This window comes from Geotrypetes seraphini, chromosome 12 (assembly GCF_902459505.1).
Source record: "Geotrypetes seraphini chromosome 12, aGeoSer1.1, whole genome shotgun sequence".
In the NCBI taxonomy this organism is placed as follows: domain Eukaryota; kingdom Metazoa; phylum Chordata; class Amphibia; order Gymnophiona; family Dermophiidae; genus Geotrypetes; species Geotrypetes seraphini.
Window position 1 is genome coordinate 38,336,521 of NC_047095.1, and position 25,717 is coordinate 38,362,237.

Consider the following 25,717-nt stretch of genomic DNA (forward strand, 5'->3'; position numbering starts at 1 on the left):
TCCCATGCCTTTCTTCTTTTCTTGGCAGCCTCCTCCTTCAACATATGTTCAGAGGTTTAGGTTCAATCAGATGCAAGCTGGCAGTGCCCACTGTTCTGTTGCTATGTCTGAGTGGCCAGTCCATTACAGGACTGGCCCCCTACCACATCCAAATGGTCTTGTTCTGGGCGTTTCGGACTTGGATGAAATTTTGGTCAAAAATGTGGTATAAAGATAGACATCCTGGCAGTCTGGGTGCCCCAATGCCTGCCTGCCTACCTACCTACCTGCCTGCCACTAGGCCTGCTTGCCCCAGCCTACCACTAGACCACCAGAGAGGGGACACGGCAGGGTGGTGGGACAGGGTACACCATTTGGTTCAGAATTTTTTTTCTTGCCTTTTCCTCCTCTAAATCTAGGGTGCGTCTTATGGTCAGGTGCATCTTATGGAGCGAAAAATACGGTAATTTCATCTCTCATTCTTGCATCTATCAGCATCCTATATTCTGATCTCAAACTATTGAATTAAGTCATGCAAAGTTCCATACTAATATTCAACTAAACAGTACAAAACACTTGTTAAAAAATTTTCTTTATCAAATTATAAAAAAATGAATTTCTAGGCATTTATAAAATTGCTCTGGGGTATGTGTGCACAAAAGTATGTGGTGCTCATACTTTTATTCGGTATCTTCCCTCATTCTATAACTTGCCATCTAAATTTAGGCATTAGCACACATGTCTTTCAAAGGTCAATATAAGAACAATAATAAAGTTAAGTTGTGCTCAGAGAAAATTCAATTGTGTGAGACCTTAGTGTCAGTCAAGCCCACAAAAGGGTGTCTCTTTTCTCAATCATGGCACATTATAACGCTCAATAATGATGCAGAAGAAATTTTTGTATAAATGCACTTATCTTGCTGTAAACTGCCAATATCTTCAATGTTCTTTGGGGTCCTTTGGGTTTAAAAGACTGTACAGCTTTTGTGGGTTCTTTGAGGCAGCAACACATGAAACACATCAGGACCCCAAAGGACATTGAAGATATTGGCAGTTTACAGCAAGATAAGTGCATTTATACAAAAATTTCTTCAGCATCATTATTGAGTGTTATAATGTGCCATGATTGAGAAAAGAGACACCCTTTGTGGGCTTGACTCGCGCTATAGTCTCAAACACTTGAATTTTCTCTGAGCACAACTCAACTTTATTATTGTTCTTATATTGACCTTTGAAAGACATGTATGCTGGTGCACTGTTTTTTTTATTTCATGAGTGAAGTATTTTTACACCAGCTGAGATACTAGTTTTCCTTTGTGTTTGGGTAATCTAAATTTGAAATTCGCCATTTCCACACTCATGGAAAACTAACCACTTTATTTATTTTATTACACAGCTTATACAGTTTACTGCTCTGCCTTATATTCTAGGCAGTATACAAAAGACATTCATAATAAGCACATAGAGGGGCATAATTTTAAAAAAAACGTCTAAGTCCCCTTTTGGCCTAAGGCCCTAAACATTGAAAGTAGAAGCGGGGAAAATGTCCATTCTCAAAAAAAACGTCCAAAAGGAGGGTTTTTAAAAAAAATAATGGCCTGCCTCTACGTTCAGCTGTTTAAACGCCCAGACCACCACTACGTCTACATTTAAGACATATAATAAACAAAAAAAAAACCCCTCAGTCCCAAACACCCAAAGCCAGGCCTATTAGGCGAAGGAAGAGCCAGTCCTTCACCTAAAAGCTGGATTCTGTAACCAGTGTCTGTCAAAAACAACACCAGTTACAGAATCCCCCCCACCCCCAGCAACGATAGCGGCAGGAGAGATAGCTCATCTCCCCTGCCGCGATAGCGATACCACCAAGTGCCGCCAAACACAGCACTTGGGATCGCTATCGTGGCAGGAGAGATAGCCAATCGCTCCTGCCGCGATCCGCTCCCCCCCGACAAGATCAGGCAGGAGGGAGCCCAAGCCCTCCTGCCCCAGTGACCCCCGCGATTGGATCGGGCAGGAGGGAGCACAAGCCCTCCTGCCCTGCCAAAACCCCACCCGCCCGACACGATTGGGGCAGGAGGGAGCCCAAGCCCTCCTGCCCCGACGAAACCCCACCCGCCCGACACGATCGGGGCAGGAGAGAGCCCAAACCCTCCTGCCCCGATGAAACCCCACCCGCCCGACACGATCGGGGCAGGAGGGAGCCCAAGCCCTCCTGCCCCACCAAAGCCCCCTACCCCCCACCCCCACTAAGATAAAGGCAGTAGGGATCCCAGGCCCTCCTGCCCTCGACACAGCCCCCCCATGATTGCCCCCCAAACCCCAATTAGCCCGCTGAACCTTCCCCCATTCACCCACCTGCGAGACCCCCACTCTGACCCCTGCTCCCTCCTGCCTGATCTTGGGGGGGGGAGTGGATTGCAGCAGGAGAGATTGGCTATCTCTCCTGCCGCGATAGCGATCCAAAGTGCCGCGGTTGACGGCACTTCAGGATTGTTGTTGCGGCAGGGGAGATGAGCCATCTTTTCTGCCATGATGGTTACGGTAGGGGGTGGGTAGGTTGCCGGGCCACTGAGCTGATCGTGGCAGCCGCCATCAGCTCAGCGGCCCCTTATTTGGCACTTATACCTGTTTTGACTTGGTCTAAGTGAAAACGTATAAGTGCCAACTATGCAACCTGCCTAAACTTTTGGTTATACCTGCTGTAATAACATTCCAATCAAATCTGTCGACATGATTAAAATCTTAGGAGTAACTATAGACAACCGACTCAACTTTCATTCACAAATTGGTTCTGTGGTTAGAAGCTGCTTTTATAGACTTAGAATGATTAGATATCTGGCAAAAATTCTGGAACCATCATCAATCAATATTGTAATTCATTCACTAATCTTTTTGAAAATAGATTATTGTAACTCCTTATATCAGGGAATCTGTCATAAAGATATCAGGCACTTACAGTTAGTACAAAATACAGCCATCAAAGTGATTACAAACTCTGGAAAATTTGAACATGTTACCCCTCTTTTAAAAAAACGCCCATTGGCTTCCAGTCCAATACAGAATAACTTACAAGATTGCCCTTTTAATATTCAAATCCCTTAAAACCAAAGAACCAGCATTCCTTGATAAAAATCTTATACCTTATGGCTGGTTTTAAATACGTCTAAAACCAGCTTTGGTTATGGGTGCTTGAACGATCAGGCTTTTTGATCATCCAAGTACCCATTTAGGCCACTTTTAGATGTTTTGGGGGTTTTTTTCATTATGAGCCCCACAGAATATACCAGTCTGACAGATCATGACAAAAAGTCTTAAACCTTCTCCTCAAACCACTCTGCTGCCAGCAGCATTTAAAACACAAAAATTAAAATACTAGAAGCTCCATGTAAAATACCTGCTAACACAAGTCTTTAATAATGGGTGGAAATATAAATAATTCTTCATACTTCAGAATTGACTAAGAAGGGAGTTCCACCATTTTGCTCCTTCTACATGAGAAATATTGGTTCTGGACTCATCTAATTTAATTTGTTTAAAAGAAGGTAACTCAAGTAACATGGAATTTGGAAACAGATTATTGAGACATCTGTGTCAGGCTAACACACGAGCAGGGCGGGTGCTTCAGTCTCCCCTTTCTCTTAAGCATAAGAAAATTTAAAAAATGAGAGAGAAAGACAAGATCTGAATTGAAGAGTGTTCGAGTTCATATAGCTACAGACGCCATCTTGCCTCAATAGATATAGTATCTCTGACCCAAAGCAATCTCCTTAAAACAGTAATGAAATGGTAATTAATGGATGACATATCATGCTCTACTGTAGTTTAAGTAACATCAGTCTGAAACATTGTTGTGTTAATATTGGACATTAGCTATTGTGTGCTTGCTATTACATTTCCTGCATCTAAATATATTCTCCAGTGTATCAAATCTAATCCATCATACAGTGTTAGTGAGATGCTATATGGGGGATTTTTTTATTCCGTTAGATCACATTTAAGCTGTTCTCTAATAAAATATGAAAGCCCATTTGCAGATAACTGATGACAGCTCAAGACAGAAGTATTAGCAGATAGTTCACCAACTGTGCAACTGAAATTGTTTATCTGAATAATGCACAAAATGTGGAATGTCATTGCATCGTTTCCATTTTCTTCAGATTTCTTAACATCTGAACTAATGAAAGGCTTTGCTGGTATAAATCTCAAAACTGTGTAGGCAGGTACAAAGTCTGCAGATTAACTGTAGATTCTGCACCATTTCTGAAAAGAAAGTAGGAACATTTTTTTTCCTTTGAAAACTGGCCAAGAAAAAAAATAAAATCTTCTTTTTCTTTCTAAAATAACATGCAAGAGTTGAAAATGCATAAGTGTCTATGTTGTTGCTTCCCTAACCTAACCCCACCCCAGGAATGCCTCTGTGAAAATAGGGATAAACCTATGAACATTTTGGAATAACACACTTCCCTGTGTTACCTGTATCCAGTTTTCAAAAAGCTCTTTAACATGGTGGTGTCTTTTGAAAATTGCCCTCTACGTTAAATTCTGATAAAACTGAGTTTCTGTGGCCGAGTAATCAGGAGATGGTGCTTGTATTGTTTCTGTCCATTCATAGGGTAATATAACAGGTCACCTTAGTTTAGAGGACAAGTATTTTAGCCCGTTACATTAATGGGTGCTAGAATATATGTCTGTCTCTCTGTCTTTATTTCTGTCTGTCTCTGTCCCTGGCCCCCTTTGTCTGTCTGTCTTTCTGTGTATCTCCCTGCCCCTGTGTCTTTGTTCTTTTCTTTCTGTCTCCCTTCCTCCCGCTGTCTGTCTGTCTGTCTTTCTGTCTGTCTGTCTCTCTCCTGGCCTCCTATGCAGCAGCATTTCTCTCCCACCACTTCCCTGTGCAGCAGCCAAAGCAGCATCCCCTCCCCCTCCATTTCCCTCCCCCCACACCACTTTCCTGAATTGCATTGAATTTTGACGTCATCATCCAGACTGTCAATTTTAAAGACAATAGCAATTGTTTTCAACCTTCCAAACAGATGTTAAGCAAAACTCAGCCAGCCTTAAAGAACAGACCCACGGTTGCATTCTACCATAGGGGCTGAGATTTTGGAAAAACCCAGCTGACTCTGAGACTGATGTCACTTCCAAGGTTTGTCCTGAGTATTGGCAATTCCCTTGTAAGGCTTCCTGCAATAATCCCTCTCCCCCAACCTATGCGCTGAAATGGGCCATTATTACAGCTCACTCCCATGCACTGTTTTCAAGTCTTCACACTATGGGGAACCAAAAGCTGCAGACTCTCTATAGGACTTTGTTCCTCACACAAATATTGTTGCTAGGACTTGCTCCAATGGAACTAATTTCTACCTGGCTTTTATTCATCAGTAATCTGGAATTCATTACCAGTTCATTTGCACCTAGAAGTTTTAGCATATATGCATATGTTAAAATAGTTATTTAGCCTATTTGATCTGTGGTGTTCGATGATTTGTACTGTTAAGATAGAATTGATTAGATTTGTTTTAAAGTCAAGTACTCATCTCAAATGCTGAGGATCAGTTCATTTGAGTTGAATATTTAAATTTAAAAATTCTTTTTTCGCTGTGGCACATTATATTTTGCTAATGTTTTGCTTCGATGCACATTTTTGCTGGTGAAATTGCTATAGAGTCATTGCATTGCACAAGCTATTAGGCTTCAGGCTCCTTTTACTAAGCCATGTTAGGGCTTTAACACGTGCTAAATTGCTGCCCACGCTAGACCTTAACGCCAGAATTGAGCTGGTGTTCTAGCTGCGTAGCGTGGGTTTAGCGCACGCTAAAATGCTGCGTGCGCTAAAATCACTAAGGCGGCTTAGTAGAAGGAGCCCTTAGTCTGTCCCGAAGAGGTATTTTCTGCCAATGGGGTTTTTTTTGCCTCATTCAGCTATTCTCCAACCCGATGTCTATTGGGAGGTGGTGGGGCTCTGAGGCTTTTTCCTCCTCTTTAGACTAACTCCGTTTGTGCCATTTTCATTGCTTTTGAACTTAATACACTTTTTTCAAAGCAAAAAAATGTGTGCCTTAATGATTTGCATCACCTAATACTACACACACCTTTAGCTTCATTGAGGTTTGATGTACAGTGTTCCCCCGGTTGTTCACAGTGGGTGGTCCCAGTCATTCACGGTATTTTCCGACCATGAACCGCCGACAAGGAGAGGACAGCGGGAGAGGCAGGAGAGAGCAGCCGGAGCGCCGGCGAGTGCAGGAAATCACTCGCTGTAGTTCCGACCGCCTCTTCTTATGCTAAGTCGGGCCTTATCCAATCAGGAGCTGCTTTGACATGAAGCTCCTGATTGGTAGGGCCCGACAGTGCAGGAAGAGGCGGTTGGAGCAAACAGCGAGTAATTTCCTGCACTCGCCAGCGCTCCGGCTGCTCTCTCCTGCCTCTTCCGCTGCCCTCTCCAGTCTCCCCCATGAACCGTATTCGCTTTTTTTCAAGATTCGTGGGGGTTCCTAGAACGGAACCCCCTGCAAATATCGGGGGAGTACTGTACTTTGTTACATAAGTGAAGTATTTTAGGTTTATATATATATTCTTTTGCAGACTAGGAGAGTGTTTAGTTCTTCCATTTTAGACATCCACAGCCCAGCTTTGTGAAATTGGGATTTGGACATTCATGAAGCGTAGATGTCTAAATACCAGTTTGTGGATGTCTGAAACATGAATAGCACTTCTAAAATAAGTACAATAGTAAAGTGTACTGTTTTCAGGAGTACGGTTTACGATTATTATGAATGATTTTGTACTATGTATTCCAGTTCTTTTGAAATAGCTTTTTAACGCATCATTATTATAGATTAAAAATATTGATTTAATAAACCACTTTAGACACCATAAAAGTAAATGTGCTGTTAAAGATGCAACTGCCTAGAGGGAAGGAGCAAAAAGCTAAGAGCTAAAGAGCCCAGAGTTTAAATTCCATTTCTCACTGATGCTTCTTGTGAACTTGGAGTGCAAGATAGTAAAGAATAGTGGAAAAATATTAGAATCAAGAACAGTTTTAGCAGTGAATAAAAGGCCACTGCTCTTTCTGCCTCTGCAGGAGCTCTCTTGAGGACAAGACTTTCTAAGCTAGGTGAGAAAACCAAATCTTAATATGAAAGTTGTAACTTGAATGGTGCTGTGTATATTGAATTATACTATGGTAACGGTGTTGCATTTCAGAGCTTGACTAACTGTGATGTTAAAGGCTTCTTTGACTTGCAGGTCTTTGGTACAATATGAGATAAGTGAAAGATAATGAAAGAGGCACAATTTTAGCTTCTAAAACTTTCTAGAGCAGTGTTCCGTGCAAGACCCAGGGGCCAGTGGTGGCCACTGAAACCTCTGGGGCGGCTCCCATTGTCTTTCTGTTGTTTTCCTGATACTCTGTCTCTTTCTACCCAGGCTCAGGACAGAAAGGGAAAAGTAGATGGTGGGGAGGAAGAGCCTCATGCTTAAAGGAGAAAGCGTTTCAAAATAGACAAAAGGAATGCATTTAGAAATATTCACAACCTTGAGGATATCCCCCAATGATATATGAAGATGGGCTGGTGGGAATGGATGTCACTGACACACACGGGTCAGCCGTGTTGTGACCCCTCATGGAAAGATATTTGGCGGCTGCTCTTCAGCTCATTAGAATCCAAAGTTGTCCCAGCTTAAAAATGAATGAACACCACTGGACTAGAGGCTCTTCTACCTCGCCACCAACCTGTGTATTTGGATCTTTTGAAATAGCTTTTTAAAGCATGATTATTATAGATTAGAAAATTGATTTAATAAACCACTTCATACACTATAAAAGTTATGACGCATAGCAGTGCTTAGGTGGCACTAAGCATGATTCTGTAAGTTGTGCCTATCTTTTATAGAATTGTGCTTAGCACCGCTCTAGTTGGCACAGATTTTCTATGTGCTATATAAAGAATTTGGGCCTGAGTGTGTCTTTTTATTTATTTATTTATTTAAAAATTTGTGTCCCGCTACATCCACTAAAACAAACATAGGTTATGACAAAACTCCTAAAAATTCTTCACTCTACTATTATATTCGCTAGACATTTTGTTAAGAATCCAACAAAACAGAAGTCTACTTGCATTAAATAAGGAAGCTCTCAAATAACAATCCCCTTCTTACTAAGGTGCGCCAGCCGATTTAGCATATGATAAACGCTAACACGTCCATAGAATATAATGGACGCGTTAGCGTTTAGTGAGGATAAAACTGCTAGCGCGCCTTAGTAAATGGACGCCAATGTTTTTACACTTCTAAATTGCATCACAGCAGAAGACTGCTTAGGGGTCCTTTTATCAAGGTGCGGTAGGGGTTTAACGCACGGAATACCGTGCGTTAAACTGCCTGCCGCACTAGTCGCTAACGCCTCCATTGACGAGGTGCTAGCTTTTTGGCTTGCCGCGGGGGATAGCGCGTGATGAAATATTCGATGCGCTAACCCGCTTAGCACGCCATGATAAAAGGAGCCCTTAATCTCAAACGCTAATTAATTCCACAATAGACTGTCAAATTCTTACTTGTCTCACCAAGCTCAATGACAGGATTTCAAGATTCGACTGAGTTTCAGACCGCAGTGCTCTCTTTGATTGATAATTGGAGAATAGTGAACTTAAATCTACAGGACATTTATTTCTCAAAACCTTAAAGATCAAGCTCAAAATCTTAAACTCGACACACACCGTTCCCACAGTAGGGAGGATGCATTCCTGGGATTGGGATTTGGTAATACCCTGAGCAGTTTTGAATCTTCAAAACTATGGGCTAGATCAGTGGTTCCCAAACCTGTCCTGAAGGACCCCCAGCCCAGTCGGGTTTTCAAGATAGCCCTAATGAATATGCATGACAGAGATTTGCATAAAATGGAAATGCCAGGAATGCAGATCTGCTCCATGCATATTCATTAGGGCTATCTAGAAAACCCGACTGGCCTGGGGGTCCTCCAGGACAGGTTTGGGAACCACTGGGCTAGATTCACTAAGGACACTGATCGTGTCCCGACCACTTTGCGACCCTGACCCGATTCACTAACCTTACTCCCGATCCGATCCGCGCCTAATCCATTCCGCGCATGCAAATGAGGGGGAACGGCATGCAAATGTAGGCAGGCAGCAATTCACAAAAAAAAAAAAAAGAGGAACACTGCCTGGGCCAGCCAATTCCAAAACAAGCAAATGCTGAGGACCAGTCACTTACGTCCCTGCTGACTTTCCTGCTCTCTGCCGCCCTGACTCTCCCAAAGGAAAACAATTGCAAGACGTTTAGCCAGTTCGAATAACACAATGGTGCACCTCTCTCCTTCCTTGGGATCTCCTGCTCTTCTCTTTCTTCGTCCACCCGTCTGCCTTGATCTATCCAACAGCCCACCCCCATGTGCTGTTTGGGAAAACCCTGCTCTCTGCTGCCCCGACTCGTGGTTTTAACCCACGGGTTTAAAGCAGGACTGTACTACGGTGTATTCTGTTAAGTTCCAGAACACGCCGCAGTGCAGCCCCTCTTTAAACCCATGGGTTAAAACCACTGGCTCGCGAAAAGTAAAAAGCATGGGAAATATAGCTCACGCTAATTCGGCAACACAAAATATAGACATAAAAAAATATGACCTGCTTTAAATGAAGGAAATAATTTGAAAAGACACCAGCAAATTTATAGTTTACCCTTTCTCCCTCTCCCCCCCAACCCCGATGTTTTGCAGATTAGTCTACAGTTCCCAGAAGGTAGAGGGGAGTAAAAAAAAAAAAAAAGTTTCCAGCGAAAAAAGTAATTTTAAAAAATGCAAAAAACCATGGCGCAAATGTACAGACCATCTACAGACAAAGAAGATGGTCTGCCCATGTGTCGGGATCGCTCTCCAGTGATCCGTGTGGTTGGTTGAGGGGTGGGACTCTGATCGCCCCCATTTGCATGAGGTTGCATCGTGAATCGGGCGCCTGGCAGCCTCACGGATCGGATCGCTATTGGATCCGTGAGGTTAGTGAATCTTGCCCTATGTTCTCAGTGCTTTATGAAAAGCTTCACATAGCTGCAGCAGGTAAGACAATAGATTTGAGGGGAGGAATTGTAAGATACTGATAGGACAGAATGTGTGTTAATGACTTCTGCCATAGGGTTGTCACTATAGGGTGAGTATGATGCATCTATTGTACCAATTATTCCTGGGGGACATTCACATTAAAAAAACATTCTGCAAATAGTATTTTGTACATGTATTCAAATATTGCAGTATTGGCATGATAATTTATAAAGCAACACAGAAAAAGTTACTACACAAAGATGTGCAATTTAAAAAAAAAAAAAAAAATCTTTTTGTTAAGATTATTTCCATCAGGCCTGGATCCTCTTTGCAGTGCCCATGTGCCTTTATTAATATGGATCACGGAAATTGCAGGTAAAATAAACCCACATATATTTACACCTTCTCAAGAGCAGGTATAAATATTTCATAAAACACATATTTTATAAAACACATATCTAAACCACAACTCCGCTCCATAGTATGCCTATGCTGAATGCCTAAGAGTATGTCTAAAAGGCATTATGCACACATAAAAATGACTTTAAAAAATTACCCCCTAGTTTACTAAGCAGAGTTTCTGCATCTTCTAAATTCCGACATAGGAGGCAGCCAGAAGTTGGGTTTGTTTTTTTTTTGTCCAGAGGTAAGCAAATTTTTGGAGTGACAGAGGCCCTGCCTAAATGACAAGCCATTCTATCAGTGGAGGGTCACTGTTTATGCACCACAGACATGGCTTCTAACAGTGATATCATTGCTACTGGCCCACGGATGCCTATGAGGGAGGGGGAGTTGGGGTGGAGGAGATGATTGTTGCACATGAAAAAAATAAGACATCCCTCGAAAATAAGCCCTGGTGCATTTTTTAGAGCAAAAATTGATGCACGACCCTGTCTTATTTTTGGGGAAACACATGGGACATGACAGACATGGGAGAAGCCACTTTTTGCCCTGGTTTGGTGGCATGGACTGCTGCTGCTATTTGGGTTTTTGCCAGGTACTTGTGCCTTGGATTAGCCTCCTTGAAGATGGGATAGTGGGCTAGATGGACCATTGGCCTGACCCAGTGAGGCTATTCTTATGGAGCATTCCCATCACCATATAGCAAAAGGTCACCTAGAGGCAAGGGTGGCCACTGGCCCTAATTTTCCCACATCTACGCTAGCAACAAACCTGTATACAGGGTTTTTTTTTAGCAACTGGCATTCATATTTTCTGTGAGTGACAGAGCAGCCCTGTTCAGAGGTAGCAGTGCTTTCCCTAAAAGGAATCCTAAACATTGTCCAATCCTCCGCCACCCCCTCCCCCCCCCCCCCCCCCCCCCCCGCCAAGTTATCACTTCTTTGTGGCCTTGCAAGGATGTTGACGACACATCTTTGGTTTCCAGGTATATTTATTTATTTTTATTTCTCTCCTGAACAGTCTATTTTTCCGTAAGAAAGACAGCAGCGTTTTGCCTACTCGTCTGATACTAATAAATGGAACATTAAATGAAGAAACCTTTCTAACTGCTATCTCCAACGCTGGTCTGTTAGAAAGAATTATAGGGTTAATTTATCACATGATTTGAGCATTTGGCATCCTCCAAATGCCTGGCATTCTTTCACACTCTGAAAAATAGAGGAACCATTTAATAATAATCCATAGCAACATGTTTCCTTTCGTTGTTAATTCTTTAGGTAGGCTGTGTATGCCCCACATTGCCTTATTTTGCGTTAGATTATTTCAATCTACAGCTCAAATCTTTTTACTAGATTGGTCTGCATAAATGAGTAGCATATTTATCTTCTTTTTATCACTGCAGAAATATGTGAAGATCAAAAATAGATTGATTTTCATTAAATTTCATTGTGCGGTCCTGCCAGATATATGAAGAAAAGCCTTAACAGCAGCACCCAAAACCATAAATTACACTTCTGTTTGTGTTTTGTTTTTAAGATGTGATTGTAAAATTTATAAGGACAGTGCTATAACAGCAATATGCGTGTAAGAGCCAAGATGATTGCACTTATGTCTCTGCACTACATAGTATTCTATAAATGAATGTGAGTACAAAGGCATGTGTCTCATATATGTACATAACTTACAGAATCCTCTAAGTCATGTATGTGCTTGGTAGCACTTAGGAGCACTCACTTAGGCCTGCCATTGACCTGGTGTGGGTTCACCTAACATTGTGCAAACATGATTGGGCTTAAGCCAATTTGTAGATTGCCATTTGTCTGCACAGTTGTTTTTAAAATTGTCACTCAGTGTTCCCCATCGGGATGCATAACATGAACAGCTCAGTTAGAGAGGACAAATGTGGGAATGAAAAATATTTGCTCACTGAATGCTCTTCTGGCCATCATTCAAATACTTGAGGTGATGTGGGTTGGGTGTTAGGATCCAAAGACACCCTTGACTCGGGTATCTTTTGATATGGGTTGAGGTTTGTTTTTTTTCGCATTGGTAGATGTGGTAAGAGATTTGAGAGTGTAATGGGACTGGTGCAGGACCAATCCTCCACTTGTCTCTGCCCATTCTAGCACAGGGTTCACAATGACACTGGCAATGCCTAAAAAAACAGTGGGGATCGCTCCTGCCTCAACCTCATTACAACCTTCCTCCCCCAAATTAGCCAGGAAGATCCAGGGGGATAAGGGAAAATGCATCGGGGTTTGTTTTGTAAATTGAGGGGAGCCAGAGAGGGAGGCTTGTGTTGGGAGAATTATTACCGCAGGCCCCTTTAGGGGGCAGCCCAGAGCTTTGGGCTGTGGCTTTGCGGTCCATTGCTTCATGGATGTAGAAATAACATTACAAGTGAGGTTGATTGCAAGCAGCATTATTCTCATACCGCCGAAGTGACTAATCTGTGGTACTGAACTACTGTACCACAAGTTAGTCATTCCCAGCATTTACGGCATCTTAAGATGGGTGAAGTTACCATTAACCTGTGCTGTTTTTGCAATGAGACCTAGTTAAATAGTAGCCAGGTTTTATCGGTAACCTACATTGATAACACCCCTCGCCCTCATTCTGTAATGTGTTCTCCAAAGTCCATATGAGAAATATAATTACTCAGGGCTGGATTTTATAAACAGCACCTTGCGGCACCTACATTGTAGGCAACACTCAGCATGGTTGTCAATGAACTGTTAGGCGCTGTTTGTAGAATCATGCTTAGTGGCGCCTAAGCAAACAGGTGTTGCTAAGCATCCTAGACATAGAAGCTATTCCATTAGGCCAGCTTTTCACTCACCTACCCCCCCCCCTTTATGAAGCCCTGTTAGCGTTTTTTTATTGCCAGCTGTGATAAAAGTTTTGACGTTCATAGGAATTCTGTGAACGTCTGAGCTTTTACCACTGCAGCCGGCGATAAAAAACTCTAACACGGCTTCATAAATTGGGGGGGGGGGAATTATTTTAATACTTTCAAGGAGTTTGAAAAGAGCTCTTTCATTGTGAAAATAATTGATGCTTCATGTTTGCTTTATAGCAGGGGTAGGGAACTCCGGTCCTCAAGAGCCGTATTCCAGTCGGGTTTTCAGGATTTCCCCAATGAATATGCATTGAAAGCAGTGCATACAAATAGATCTCATGCAGATTCATTGGGGAAATCCTGAAAACCCGACTGGAATACGGCTCTCGAGGACCAGAGTTCCCTACCCCTGCTTTATAGATTTCTGTTTTCTCTTTTATTTTTCAGCAGAAATATAAGACGCTAACACAATGTTCCTCTTGCAAAATCGTTATCTTTTGATAAGTTTGGACTTTTTTTTTGTGCATACATTTAGTACTTCTCAGAGCTGAATCATGCAGATTTGAATGGAAGCTTGTACTTTGAATTGCAATTCAAAACCATTGATCAATATTTTAATGCAAAATTTCCTTGGAAATGGTTTGTTGCATACATTTTGACAAAATGTGAAACTACAAATCAGGTCTCCTAGGTCATCTTATAAATATTTATTCACATAAATTCTTTAAAGTAATTAAATTACCAGTATATGTTCTGCTGCGGAAAGAAAGGCTTTTAGTATCACCGATTTCGAATTGAAACCATTTGTCTAGAAGGGTCAGGTGCCACTTTGTACTAGGAATTGATCACAGATTCAGGAGAAAGAAGATTGATAGTACGAAGAGGCTTATAAAATAAGGAATGCAACATGCATAATAATTTGTAGGTTAATTAGATTTAAAAAAATAAAATAAAACCGATATCGTTCAACAGTGAGGTGGTCATATCTTTGCTCATTCAGATACAGTTTTTTAAAATGCTTGACTAAGAATATCAATAACTCACCTAATTATACAAACAGCTTTTTAATATGTCAAGGAGAAATAATATTTTCTTGGGTTGTCCATAGAAACATTGTCAGTCCATACTTCCAGGAATCAAGTGCTTTCTATGGCTGCACAATAATAAGGGCACAGCCATCGAAAGTTATAGAAGTAGAAACCCCCCAATTCTGCATATGGTGCCTAAAGTCATGCATAGCCAATTGATTTAATTGACGCCAGTATTTGACAGTTAATACCAGTTAATTGATACTAACTTGGTAGGTGTATTGCACAGAGCTGTGTCATGTCCAGTGCGCACATCTAAAAGGTGGCGTGGCCAGGGACACATCATGGGTGTTCCTAGAAGTTATGTGCTGATCAGCTGGTCAGTTAATAACTTAGATGTAGGCATTTAAGCCTGGTTTTGGGTAGACCTAAAAGTTATGACCTACACTAGCACTAAGGGCTCCTTTTACTAAGCTGCGATAGCGAGACCAGGGGTAGGGAACTCCGGTCCTCGAGAGCCGTATTCCAGTCGGGTTTTCAGGATTTCCCCAATGAATATGCATTGAAAGCAGTGCATGCAAATAGACCTCATGCATATTCATTGGGGAAATCCTGAAAACCCGACTGGAATACGGCTCTCGAGGGCCGGAGTTCCCTACCCCTGCGCTAGACCCTAATGCCAGCATTGAGCTGGCGTTAGTTCTAGCGTGCGCAAAAAACGCTATCGCAGCTTAGGAAAAGGAGCCCTAAGTTTGTTTATTTCTTATCCAGGGCGAGTTACATATTAACATACAAAATAAAAGATTTACATTTATCGTACAAAACACTTCAGAGACACACTATAACAAATTACATACTTACATATAACATACACATTGCACGTAATTCTATAAGATGTGGGTAACTTTTACAGAATTGCACTTAGTGCCGGGCTTGTCAGCACTGATTTTTTTTAAGCACCATATATAGAATCAGAGGGTAAGTGACTGAAAATGTGCCTATATTTAGGTACAAACATATAGCCAGAGAGCTGATATAAATGCTCGGACCTCGACTGCAAATGACTTCAAGTGGATAATAAGGTTTTATAATCTATGTATGTATGCATTAACCAATGAATGCTCACCTGCAAAATACTGATCCTCGCACCTACTGTAAGTATGAACTTACAGAATGGTGCTTTAGAGGAAACTGCTGATCAATTGTGTTTACTTATGCAAATAAATTGCTTTAATGACTAGAATACCAGCATTTATAAAAATTATTGTCACTGAAAACTAACTGGCTCCATATAGTATTACCCCCACCTAAGTGACTCAGACTTAAATAGAAAAAAAAAAAAAATTATACCCTGCTGTCAACATTGAACATAGCCCCCCATGACAACCACCCTCTTGTGATCACAGCCTCCCATCAACTGAGTGCTTGACTTTCCCTACTCCGCTCCTCACTTGTCACTTACCTAAAAGTATCCCTGGAGTATGACACAAGAGCAATCTCTCCTTCATTGTTGCTTTCTTGCCACCTGAGGCCAATTCCAGACTCTGTCCCTTCTGCCATGTGCACCATATGCTTGGAACAAGCTGCCCGAACCCCTACGGCTGGCTCCGTCTCTGGCAGTGTTCAAGGCATTTGATTCCTAACTCCTCTCACCTTGGGTTCTGCATCCCTTACCCTCTATGTCCTGTCTGTCTTCCAAGTTAGATTGCAAGCTCTTCCAAAATGTACAGTGCTGTGTAAGCCTTTCAGCACTATATAAGTGATAAGTAGTAGTGTAGGTTCATGGGTAGAGAGTTGGTTTCTTCTAATGTACTGTTCGAAATTCAAATTTTTGCTTCAGGCCTTTGTTAGCTCCATAGCAAGTCTATTGTGTAGGTCTCTCTGGGGATGGGATGTATCCTAAATGTGGGATGGAGAAGGCTAACTTGGGTCATATGTCTGGAAATTTCCAGGTGTTTGGGATTGTTGGACAAAGATATTAACTACATTGGGATGCATCATGAAATGCACCCTTGTTGTGCATCCTATCAGTCTTTTGTTCCATGACTTTCGTCGTTACAAGCATTACGAGTGGGGTAGAGGGCAGACTATGTCCAAGGTCCTTATTGCTTCTTAAAAATCTTAATTAGAATATTTGTTGGTTTATTTAAATAATTAGGGTTTATTTACTGCCTTTTTGAAGAAATTCATCTGAAGCTAAGACTTGAGTTTTGACATATTTCCGAATGACTCAGGTTTTTTTTTTAAATTTTATCCATCCTGCCTAGATCTGGTGTTTCAACTATGTTAAGGGGATACAGGGACTTATGTATCAAACCTAGTCAGTAAAATGGCTATAATAATAAATAGGAGACTGACTATTATGGTGATAATTACCAGTAGGGAGAGAGCGACTGACGCTTTAAAAATGCTCAGAGAGATGAAACTCTAAAGAGGAAAGAGTTTACCGTTCAGTCATTGCATTAAGTTCCCCTCATCGCAGTATGTGTGAGTATCCTGCTGTGGTATGTGGTTTTTGATGAAAATTTATTGTTTTTCAGATTTTCTCTTGGAACAGTATTATGACTGCATAGATGGTTTAAAAAGTGATTTTTGGGTCTCCTGAAGCAGAACTCGAAACGGGGCCGCATCAGGACCCCTGAGAGCCCTAAGATTCTTAAAGATAAGTGCATTGCAACATCTTTCCAGAGAGATATCTTTTGCATGAGAGATTTTGATTATTTCATTTTGAGTTTGTAAGAACAATTCAGCGCTTTTACCAGTGGTCAGAAAGTGATTTTTCGTGTACCAATGCAATGACTGGACGGTAAACTCTTTCCCTAAGAGGAGGCTTCCACCTCCTCTTCAGAGTTTCATCTCTCTGAGCATTTTTAAAGTGTCAGTCGCTTTCTCCCCACTGGTAATTATCACCATAATAGTCAGTCTCCTATTTATTATTATTAGATCTGGTGTTTGGCAATAATATTTTTTTTCTGATAAACCATTATTTAATGAAGTTTTCACTTCCTATGGTTCAATCTAATGCTGGCACTCTCTTAAATATCTTTTATTGTAGAACATTTACAACCCTTGATAAATACAAATGCACGTGTATTTAGCAGACGATTGAAAAATAAGTTTAGTTTGGATCACAACAAGATTAACTAGCTATTTCTAGGAAGAAACAGAATTATTGATTATACATAGTTCAAGTATAATACGCAAAAAATGGGTTTTCAGTTTTTTCTAGAAAAGCAGATAATCTCTAAAAGAGCTTATGTCAGGAGGAAGAATATTCTAGCACAAGGCAGCTTGATAAGTAAAAGAGTGCTTATATAAAATTTTATGTCATAGACTCCTTGCATCTGGAAAGTTCAAAACGAGATAGTGTTTAAGCCTGGAATGATGGATTATGAAAAGTAAAATTATATATGAGGTCAAATAAGGAAGAGCAAATACAAAGATACAGAGCTTGAATTGTATTCAGTTGTCTATAGGTCATCGATGGTTATGCAGGAAAGTTTTTTCAAACTGTGTCGCAGCACAGATCAGTCTGGCAGCCATATTCTGAAGGGTTTGCAGTTTTACCACTGACTTTGGGGGAACATCTGACCAACAGACCATTGCAATATATAAGCCTGATGTGCCAAAGTTGTTTCAACCTCCAGAATATCTTTTGAATCAGGGTGGAAATGTGCTGTTACATGCTGAGACCTGGATCAAGCATCACTCCCCAAACTCTTCAAGATGGTTAGGAAAAATTAACTTCTTGAATGGTTAGACTTATGTCAGAATCATTCATCATTTCTTAACCATAGAAATGTGATCTAATCTTTGTTTAATTTCAAAAAATATAAGGAAATTTTGCACTACTTCAAAACATTTTAGAATGAGTAGATATCCAACATCAAAGAAAATATAGGACTCAGTAGATTGATATTGGCTGCATGGCTGTAAAATTGCCAAGGATGGTCTCTCTCAGTTAACTTTCCTGCCTTGATATTAAACGAGAGAGTCCAATCCTGATCTTCTCTTTGACGTTATGCTCAAAATATACATGCTCCATTCAGTCCTTTGCAAATAACCCTTACTGTACCACTGAGCTGCAAAGTTTTAAGCAAAAGATGCACTGCCTAGCATACCAACCAATGCATTTCTATGGGGAAAGAAGTTCCATCCTTTGTAGCGTACATTAGAAATTTAGATAGACTGAAATGTATTAGTTTAAATTAGCTGCTCAACGAAGAAGCAGCTCCTAATAGGCTAATAAACTTATAGCATTTTCACACATACTGATTTGTGAAAAGTAAACGAGCCAAACCAGAGGGAAGGAAAAGCCTCAGATTTATAACGGCAGGTACACCGAGAAATTCTCCACACTCCCTAGCTCAGCCACTGGCATAAAAACCTCCCCTCTGGCACGCAAAAAACTTTCAATATTTTCAAAACATTTCAGACAGTGTAACTGCTATTCAATTAAACAGGCTACTCGTGCCATGAAAATTTCCACACATACTTTTTGACAGTCCAACAGGAAAGAATAATTTGCACACAATACTGCTGCTGCAATTGTAGACTTTTCATATTTTTTACACAAAACTTCTTGTTATATCTTTGCTTAATCTCCAGGCAGTTTTGTGTGAAAAGTCTACAATTGCCACAGCAAGTATTGTGTGCAAATTATTGCTTCCTGTCTGCATGCTGTCCTACTTGTTAAATAAACGTGGAGCTTTTTGAAAGTGGTAAAATGTGTACTGGTTTCTCTTCTGTCTGCCTTGTCTCCTTGTCCTACTTTCTTTCTCTGCCTTGTCTCTTCCCTATCCTGTCCTCCCACACCTCGCACAATACTATGTGCCCTCACAGCTCTGTCAGTGACCCTTAATATGTTCTTCTGGCTGAACTGTTGAAAAAGTCTAATGCCAGTTCGAGGCAGGTGTAAAATGCTAGGCCACAGGAAATACATGCCAAATAGTGTATGAAGGAGAGCATACCATGATGTTTCCCATGTATCTGCTAAATCTTAAGTTGCATGTGAGGTTTCAAGTTTATTAATATTTTGATATACCGACCATCACAAGTATCTGGTCGGTTTACAATATAAAAAAATAAAAATTATAAAACAGTTATATATAAGAAAGAGAGAAAATAAAAAATCTAAATGAAAATAGGGGGGGATAAGGTAAAAAAAAAAAAAGACTTGATTACGAAGGGTATGAGACAGAAGGGAAAGTTTTTAAATTACATTGTATAAATGAAAATAAAATGAGGGGAGGAGGGGAGGGGAGGATAAAACAAGAGGAAAAAATGGAGTATCGCTTCCTGGAAGCATTTTTATGGTCCCGTTTTTATTTGGGGACTCAGTTGTAATTTTGATAAGCGTCTTTAAAGAGGAATGTCTTAAGGAGTGTTTTTAACATGTTTAAGGAATTTTCAGAACGAAGGTTCGATGGCATTGCATTCCAAAGGGAGGGCGCGACAACAGAGAAAATTGTATTTCTAGTATAGTATAAATCCTTGATTGAAGGGACTGTTAGTAAGTTCTGGTTAGTGCTAATTTTAACCACGTACCTGTTGTAACATCCCTTTAGGATATACATTATATTGTATGCACATTAAGCTTTCCTGTGTTGGTTCCATAGTGCTTACATTGAAAAAGGCATCCAGAATAGAACCATGCAAATGTAATTCAGTTAAGCTGGTGTAATTGTAGGGAATATATTGGGAGTTATGAAAAAGAGATGGTAGCTTATTAGAATTGTTGTAATAGAATAATTGGCAAAAATTGCAAGGAGTTAGGACTATAATTCCCAGCCCAAGTGTTTCCTAAGTGTGTTCTTTGATCTAAAGCCACAACCTTAGGGCTTAGGAATTCTCTGGGCAGCAGCTCCAAGTCACTGCTCTCATTGACGGCAGCAGGAATGTATTTCACTTTCTCCATGTACTGACTTCTTTCCAGTCCCAGGGCTCTTTTCTCTACCAGCAGATGTCATGGAAAATATGAATAGCAACTGATGTAGCAGGGCCCAGTAATTCATGAAAAAATGTTTCACTTAAAGTTGGTTTCCTTAATGATTTTATATACTTTATAAAATACAATCTTTATACAGTATGTACATACATGAAATATGGATAGAGAGAATGTTGAAGAATGAGAATGCAGTTATTAATGTGCTACTTATAAGATGTTCTGTTCATTTAGAAAGAAAAGTTGCTGCTGTGTTTGACTTGTTTGAAACTTGTTCCTGGATTGATAGAGATGTTGATCTTTCTTTTACAGAAACCAAAGCAGAAAGATTGGCATCCTCCTAGTGGCTTTATTCTTGGACTCTGGACTTTGATTCTTATGGTTTTCTTCAAAACATATGGGCTGAAGCACATGAAGTACATCATCTAATCTAGAACAGCTGAAAAGATGCATGGTTTGCCACTCAAGAATTCTTTACTTGAATATTGCTTGTGATTCTACAGAGAAAAATAAGCCATTTTGATAATTATGATCTACATCTCTCCAGTAAACCAAAAAAATGCATTTAAAATCTGTTGAAGTTGACAATAAAGAAATAAACCTGAAAGTACAAGAAAACACTAAAGGTGACAAGTAGCATCTATTAAATATATTCAGGCTGGTCTTCAAAGAGAGTTATGAGTCAACCCTAACTATGGAATTTCAAAGGTTACTTGGATAATACTGGGCCCTTTAAGCCAGTGTTTCTCGGTGTCAGGTCAAAACCACGAAAGACAAAGGCATGCGCCGACAACTGAGCGTAGTGCGGAGGCGCGTGCTGAAGAAAATAACTTTTTTTAGGGGCTCCGACAGGGGTGTGTGGGGGGGAACCCCCCACTTTACTTTATACAGATCGCGCTGCGTTGTGGGGGGTTTAGGGGGTTGTAACCCCCCACATTTTACTGAAAACTTCACTTTTTCCCTAAAAACAGGGAAAAAGTTAAGTTTACAGTATAATGAGGGGGGTTACAACACCCCAAACCACCCACAACGCCGCCGTGATCTGTATTAAGTAAAGTGGGGGGGCTCCCCAACAAAAACCCCCGTTGGAGCCCCTAAAAACTGTCATTTTCTTCGGCGCACGCCTCCATCTTGCACTCAGTTGTCGGCGCGCGCCTATGTCTTCCGTGGTTTTGTCTATGAACCGTGTTTCTCAACACGCAGTACGCGTACCCTTAGGAGTATACCAGCCACTTGGGGGTATGCAGTAGCGCTTCCCAATTCAATTAAATGGATCCATTCTCTCCCCCCTCAGTCAGGCAGTGTGTGGGAACTGCTGCCGATACCATGACGAGATTCAATGATGATTCGCTCCCCCTGCCCCCGATTCGATGCTGATTCGGCTCGCCTCCGACTCTAACCTAAAGTAGCAGTGGTAAACAGGCTGCTGCTGGCCTGCCCACTGGGACCTTCCCTCTGCTGCGTCGCTGATAACATCACTAATTATGCGGCAGAGGGATGCCCTGGCGGGCAGGCCAGAAGCAGCCTGTTTACCGATGCTACTTTAGGTTGGAGTCAGAGGTGAGCCGAATCAGCATTGAATCGGGGGCGGGGGGAGCAAATCATCATTGAATCTTGTTGTGGTATCAGCAGCAATTCCCATATGCTGTCTGCCGCTGACTCGGAAGTCTCTCCGCCACAGAAGGGAGACTTACGGGTTAGCGGCAGGTAGCATGTGAGAGGCACTGCCAATACCACCAACCCGAAGAAGCAAGCCTTGGATTATAGGAAAGGATATCTGATGGCACGGGAGGAGGGAAGAGGTAAGAGGAAGAAAATCTGGTGGCATAGGGGGAGGGGATGGTGAGAAGAAGGAAAGATGGGAGCATTGAGAGTGACATATATACGACCTAGAAGAGGAAACAACATGCAATATAATAAAGTTTACAGATGATACAAAACTATGTCGGGCGGTTGGCTCTCAAAGGGACTGCGAGGACCTCCAGAAAGATTTGAACCAGCTGGAAATGTGGGCGACAAAGTGGCAGATGAACTTTAACATAAACAAATGCAAGGTGATGCATCTAGGAAGGAAAAACAAAGAACACGAGTATAAGATGTTGGGGGTGACATTAGCAAAATGCGAACAAGAAAAGGATTTGGGGGTACTGATTGACAGTACCCTAAAGCCATCGGTACAACGTGCGGTGGCGGCGAAGAAGGCAAACAGGATGTTAGGCATAATTAAGAAGGGGATCACGAGTAGATCGGAAGATGTCATAATGCTACTTTATAGAACAATGGTCAGACCGCACTTAGAATATTGTGTCCAACACTGGTCTCCATACCTCAAGAGGGATATAACTCTGTTGGAGAAAGTGCAGAGGCGAGCCACGAAACTTGTCAAAGGAATGGAGCATTTGAGCTACAAAGAACGACTCAGGAAACTGGGATTGTTTACCCTCGAAAAGAGAAGACTGAGAGGGGATTTGATAGAGACTTCTAAAATATTAAAAGGATTTGATATAATAGACCAAGAAGCAGCATTGCTAACATTTTCTGATGTGACACGGACAAGAGGTCATAGCCTGAAACTGAGCGGCAGCAGGTTCAGGACAAATGTCAGGAAGTTCTGTTTCACACAGCGGGTGGTGGGTGCTTGGAATGCACTCCCGGAGGAGGTTGTGGTGGAGACTACTGTACTGGGATTCAAGCGCAGGTTGGATGCACACCTTCTTGCATATCATATTGAAGGATACGGTAAAGTCAGGTCTCCAGAAAGAAATACCTAAATGGGCCGCCGCGTGTGCGGAGCACCGGACTAGATGGACCTCGGTCTGATCCGGTGAAGGCATTTCTTATATTCTTAAGTTCTTATGACATTCATGGTGAAGGGAGAAGAAATTGCAAATAATGGAGGAGAAAAAGGGAAGATGGTGCATGGAGGGGGATAAAGAGATTTGACATGGCACAAGGAAGAGAGAGAGATGTGTTGAGCATGGAGGTAGATGAGAGGGAGAGAGATATATACAGGAGGTGGAAGGAGAGAAGGAGGGAGATGTTGGATCCAGGAGCAGAATGAAATGATGGAGAGATGCACAGAATTCTGCCAGGAGTAAACAAAGAAATAGAAAGGGGTGAGAGGGAGAAATGTTGGATATGATGGTAGAGAGGGAACAGAGGGACAGATTGAAGGGGGTGCAAGGGGGAGGAATGATGGACATAGTGTTGGAAGGAAAGATGTGGCATGCTGCTGGAGAGGGGTGATAGAAGGAAAAAGTGGCATGAGGTTGGTGGGCAGTAGTGAAAAATGCTGCACATGATCCAGGGGATGAGAGAGGGAGAAATGTTGGACTCATGGAGGGACAGAGAGAGATGTTGGTTGGGGAAGGGTCTGGAGGAGAGGAAGCATGCAGGAAGCAGAAAGAAAAAAATATTGGATGCACAGTCAGAAGGAAGTGCAACCAGAGACTCATGAAATCACCAGACAACAAAGGTAGGAAAATGATTTTATTTTCAATTTAGTGATCAAAATGTGTCCATTTTGAGAATTTATATCTGCTGTCTATATTTTGCACTATATTTTTCTGTTTTTCTATAGTTGTTACTGAGGTGACATTGCATATTTTAAAGTCATCTGCCTTGACCTCTTTGGAAAAAAAAAACCTGAATATAAATGATAATATTTTCTCTGTGTACAGTATACTTTGTATATTTTTAAAATTTTGTGGTTACCATTATGTATTAATAAGATTATATTGTGTGTATATGAAAAATGGATGGAAGAAATTGCATTACAATTAGTACTATTATTATGGGGGTGGGGTTTAGGGCAGAGTTTGGGCATATCTGGGGTGGAGCCTGGATGTGTCTGGGGTGGAGCTTGAGCGGGGGTACTCGGTTGATATTTGTTAGACTTAGGGGATACTTGGCTTGAAGAAGTTGAGAAACTCTGCTTTAAGCCACTAAACAGTCCAATATACTATCCTAAAAATGTGGGCCTTATTAGGAAAGGAGAAATGACCGCGAATGATCTGTTTAGTAGCCATATTCAACCACAAAAACAGCACAAAGGCTAAGGAACTGGGACTAATTCTTTGTGCTGTTTTGGGGGTTGCTCATTGTGCACTTTTTTCATCCCTTGTGGTGGCTTAGATGTTTAGTACTAATCACAAAAAACGTAAAGGGAACAATACAAAGAAATTTTTAACATCTTTTTAAACCCGAATGGTGCTCAGAATCCACAAGTAGATAGGAAAAAACTTTAACATGGGGAATAAACCCCTAAGGCATTTTCACGGAATCTATCATTGCACCACCGATTTTGGTAGAAAGGTGAATAAAATGTCTCTAAAAAACCGGTGTAGTAATTGTTATATATCCATAAAGTGAAAAAATGTCCAATAAGTAATAACTTCAAAGCTAGTGAACTGAATTAAACTTATCTTAAATGTCCATGCAGCAATGATCTTAACAGGTTCTGACGCGTTTCGCCGAAAATGGCTTAGAAGGCTTCTTCAGAGAACCTGTAACGCTGAGTGAAAGATTCAGTTTGTAAATCCTTCCTGGTGCAGAGGAAAAAACTTTCATTTCCTATGTCATAATCCTATGGGATAATCCATCCCATTATCTTTATGCATGTCATTTTAAAAATCATTTCCATATATCAAACAGGTTTCTGTGCAGACCCAGCTTCTTGTAAAATTGCCTTCACGATATGCAGAAAAAGTGTGTGCTTAAACATACATTACATTACGGATTTCTATTCCGCCTAAGCTGAGTAGGGATATTCCCAGAAGTAGGGGTTACTCTTTGTGAACATACTGTGGGGGCCTTTTACAAAGCCTTTGCTACCAAACTGATCTAGTAGGACATCAGGCCTCCCAGTAGTACAAATTGATTTCTGGATTTTTGAATAAAAAGCCAAAAAATAGTCTTAAAGACATCTGGAGCATCGAGATAAAACAGTATATTTCTGTGTCTCGTTGGCCACAAATTTGGACTTGGAGATTGAAATGTACAGCGTCAGTGTCTATGAGACAAACATGGTTATTTTGGTTACATAGAATTTTCTGGACCCCAGTTCGATTAAATAAAATAGATAGTTCTAAGTCTAATAGATGCTGGCATTGTCATATTGATATAGAGACTTTGGATCATCTGCTATATTTTTGTCCGTTTATATTTATATTTTGGAAGTCAATCTGGGGACAAATAAATCTAGTTTTGGATTCAAATGTTCCACTATCATATGAGGCTATAATTTGTGGAACAATTTTACATGTGAAACCCACTCTAGATAAATATAAGAGTTGTCTATTTATGATCCTAACAGGAATAGCCATTCAATTGATTACGAGTAACTGGAAGAACCATGATAGAATAAGTTATACTTTTTGGTGGGTGAATGTGTGCACTACGTACAGATATTAACGAATTAACGCAGAGTGTAGGGGATTTAGTGAGGTATTTATTAAAATTTGGAGCCCATTGACTAAATT

The 25,717-nt window shown here is 41.0% G+C and overlaps 1 protein-coding gene across 3 annotated transcripts in view; it reads left to right on the forward strand.

Moving 5' to 3' along the window:
* PIGK (phosphatidylinositol glycan anchor biosynthesis class K) overlaps window positions 1–21,038 on the forward strand; it is a 248,631-nt gene extending 227,593 nt beyond the window's left edge. Inside the window, exon 11 of one of the 3 annotated variants that reach the window (XM_033916805.1) lies at window positions 20,550–21,038. In XM_033916805.1, the coding sequence (XP_033772696.1) occupies window positions 20,550–20,666 (117 nt within the window). In that variant the 3' untranslated portion in view covers window positions 20,667–21,038. Of the gene's footprint in view, window positions 1–16,833; window positions 16,882–20,549 lie in introns of those variants that run through there. The other 2 variants (XM_033916807.1, XM_033916806.1) reach the window with 2 other exon arrangements.
* Window positions 21,039–25,717: the final 4,679 nt, after the last annotated feature.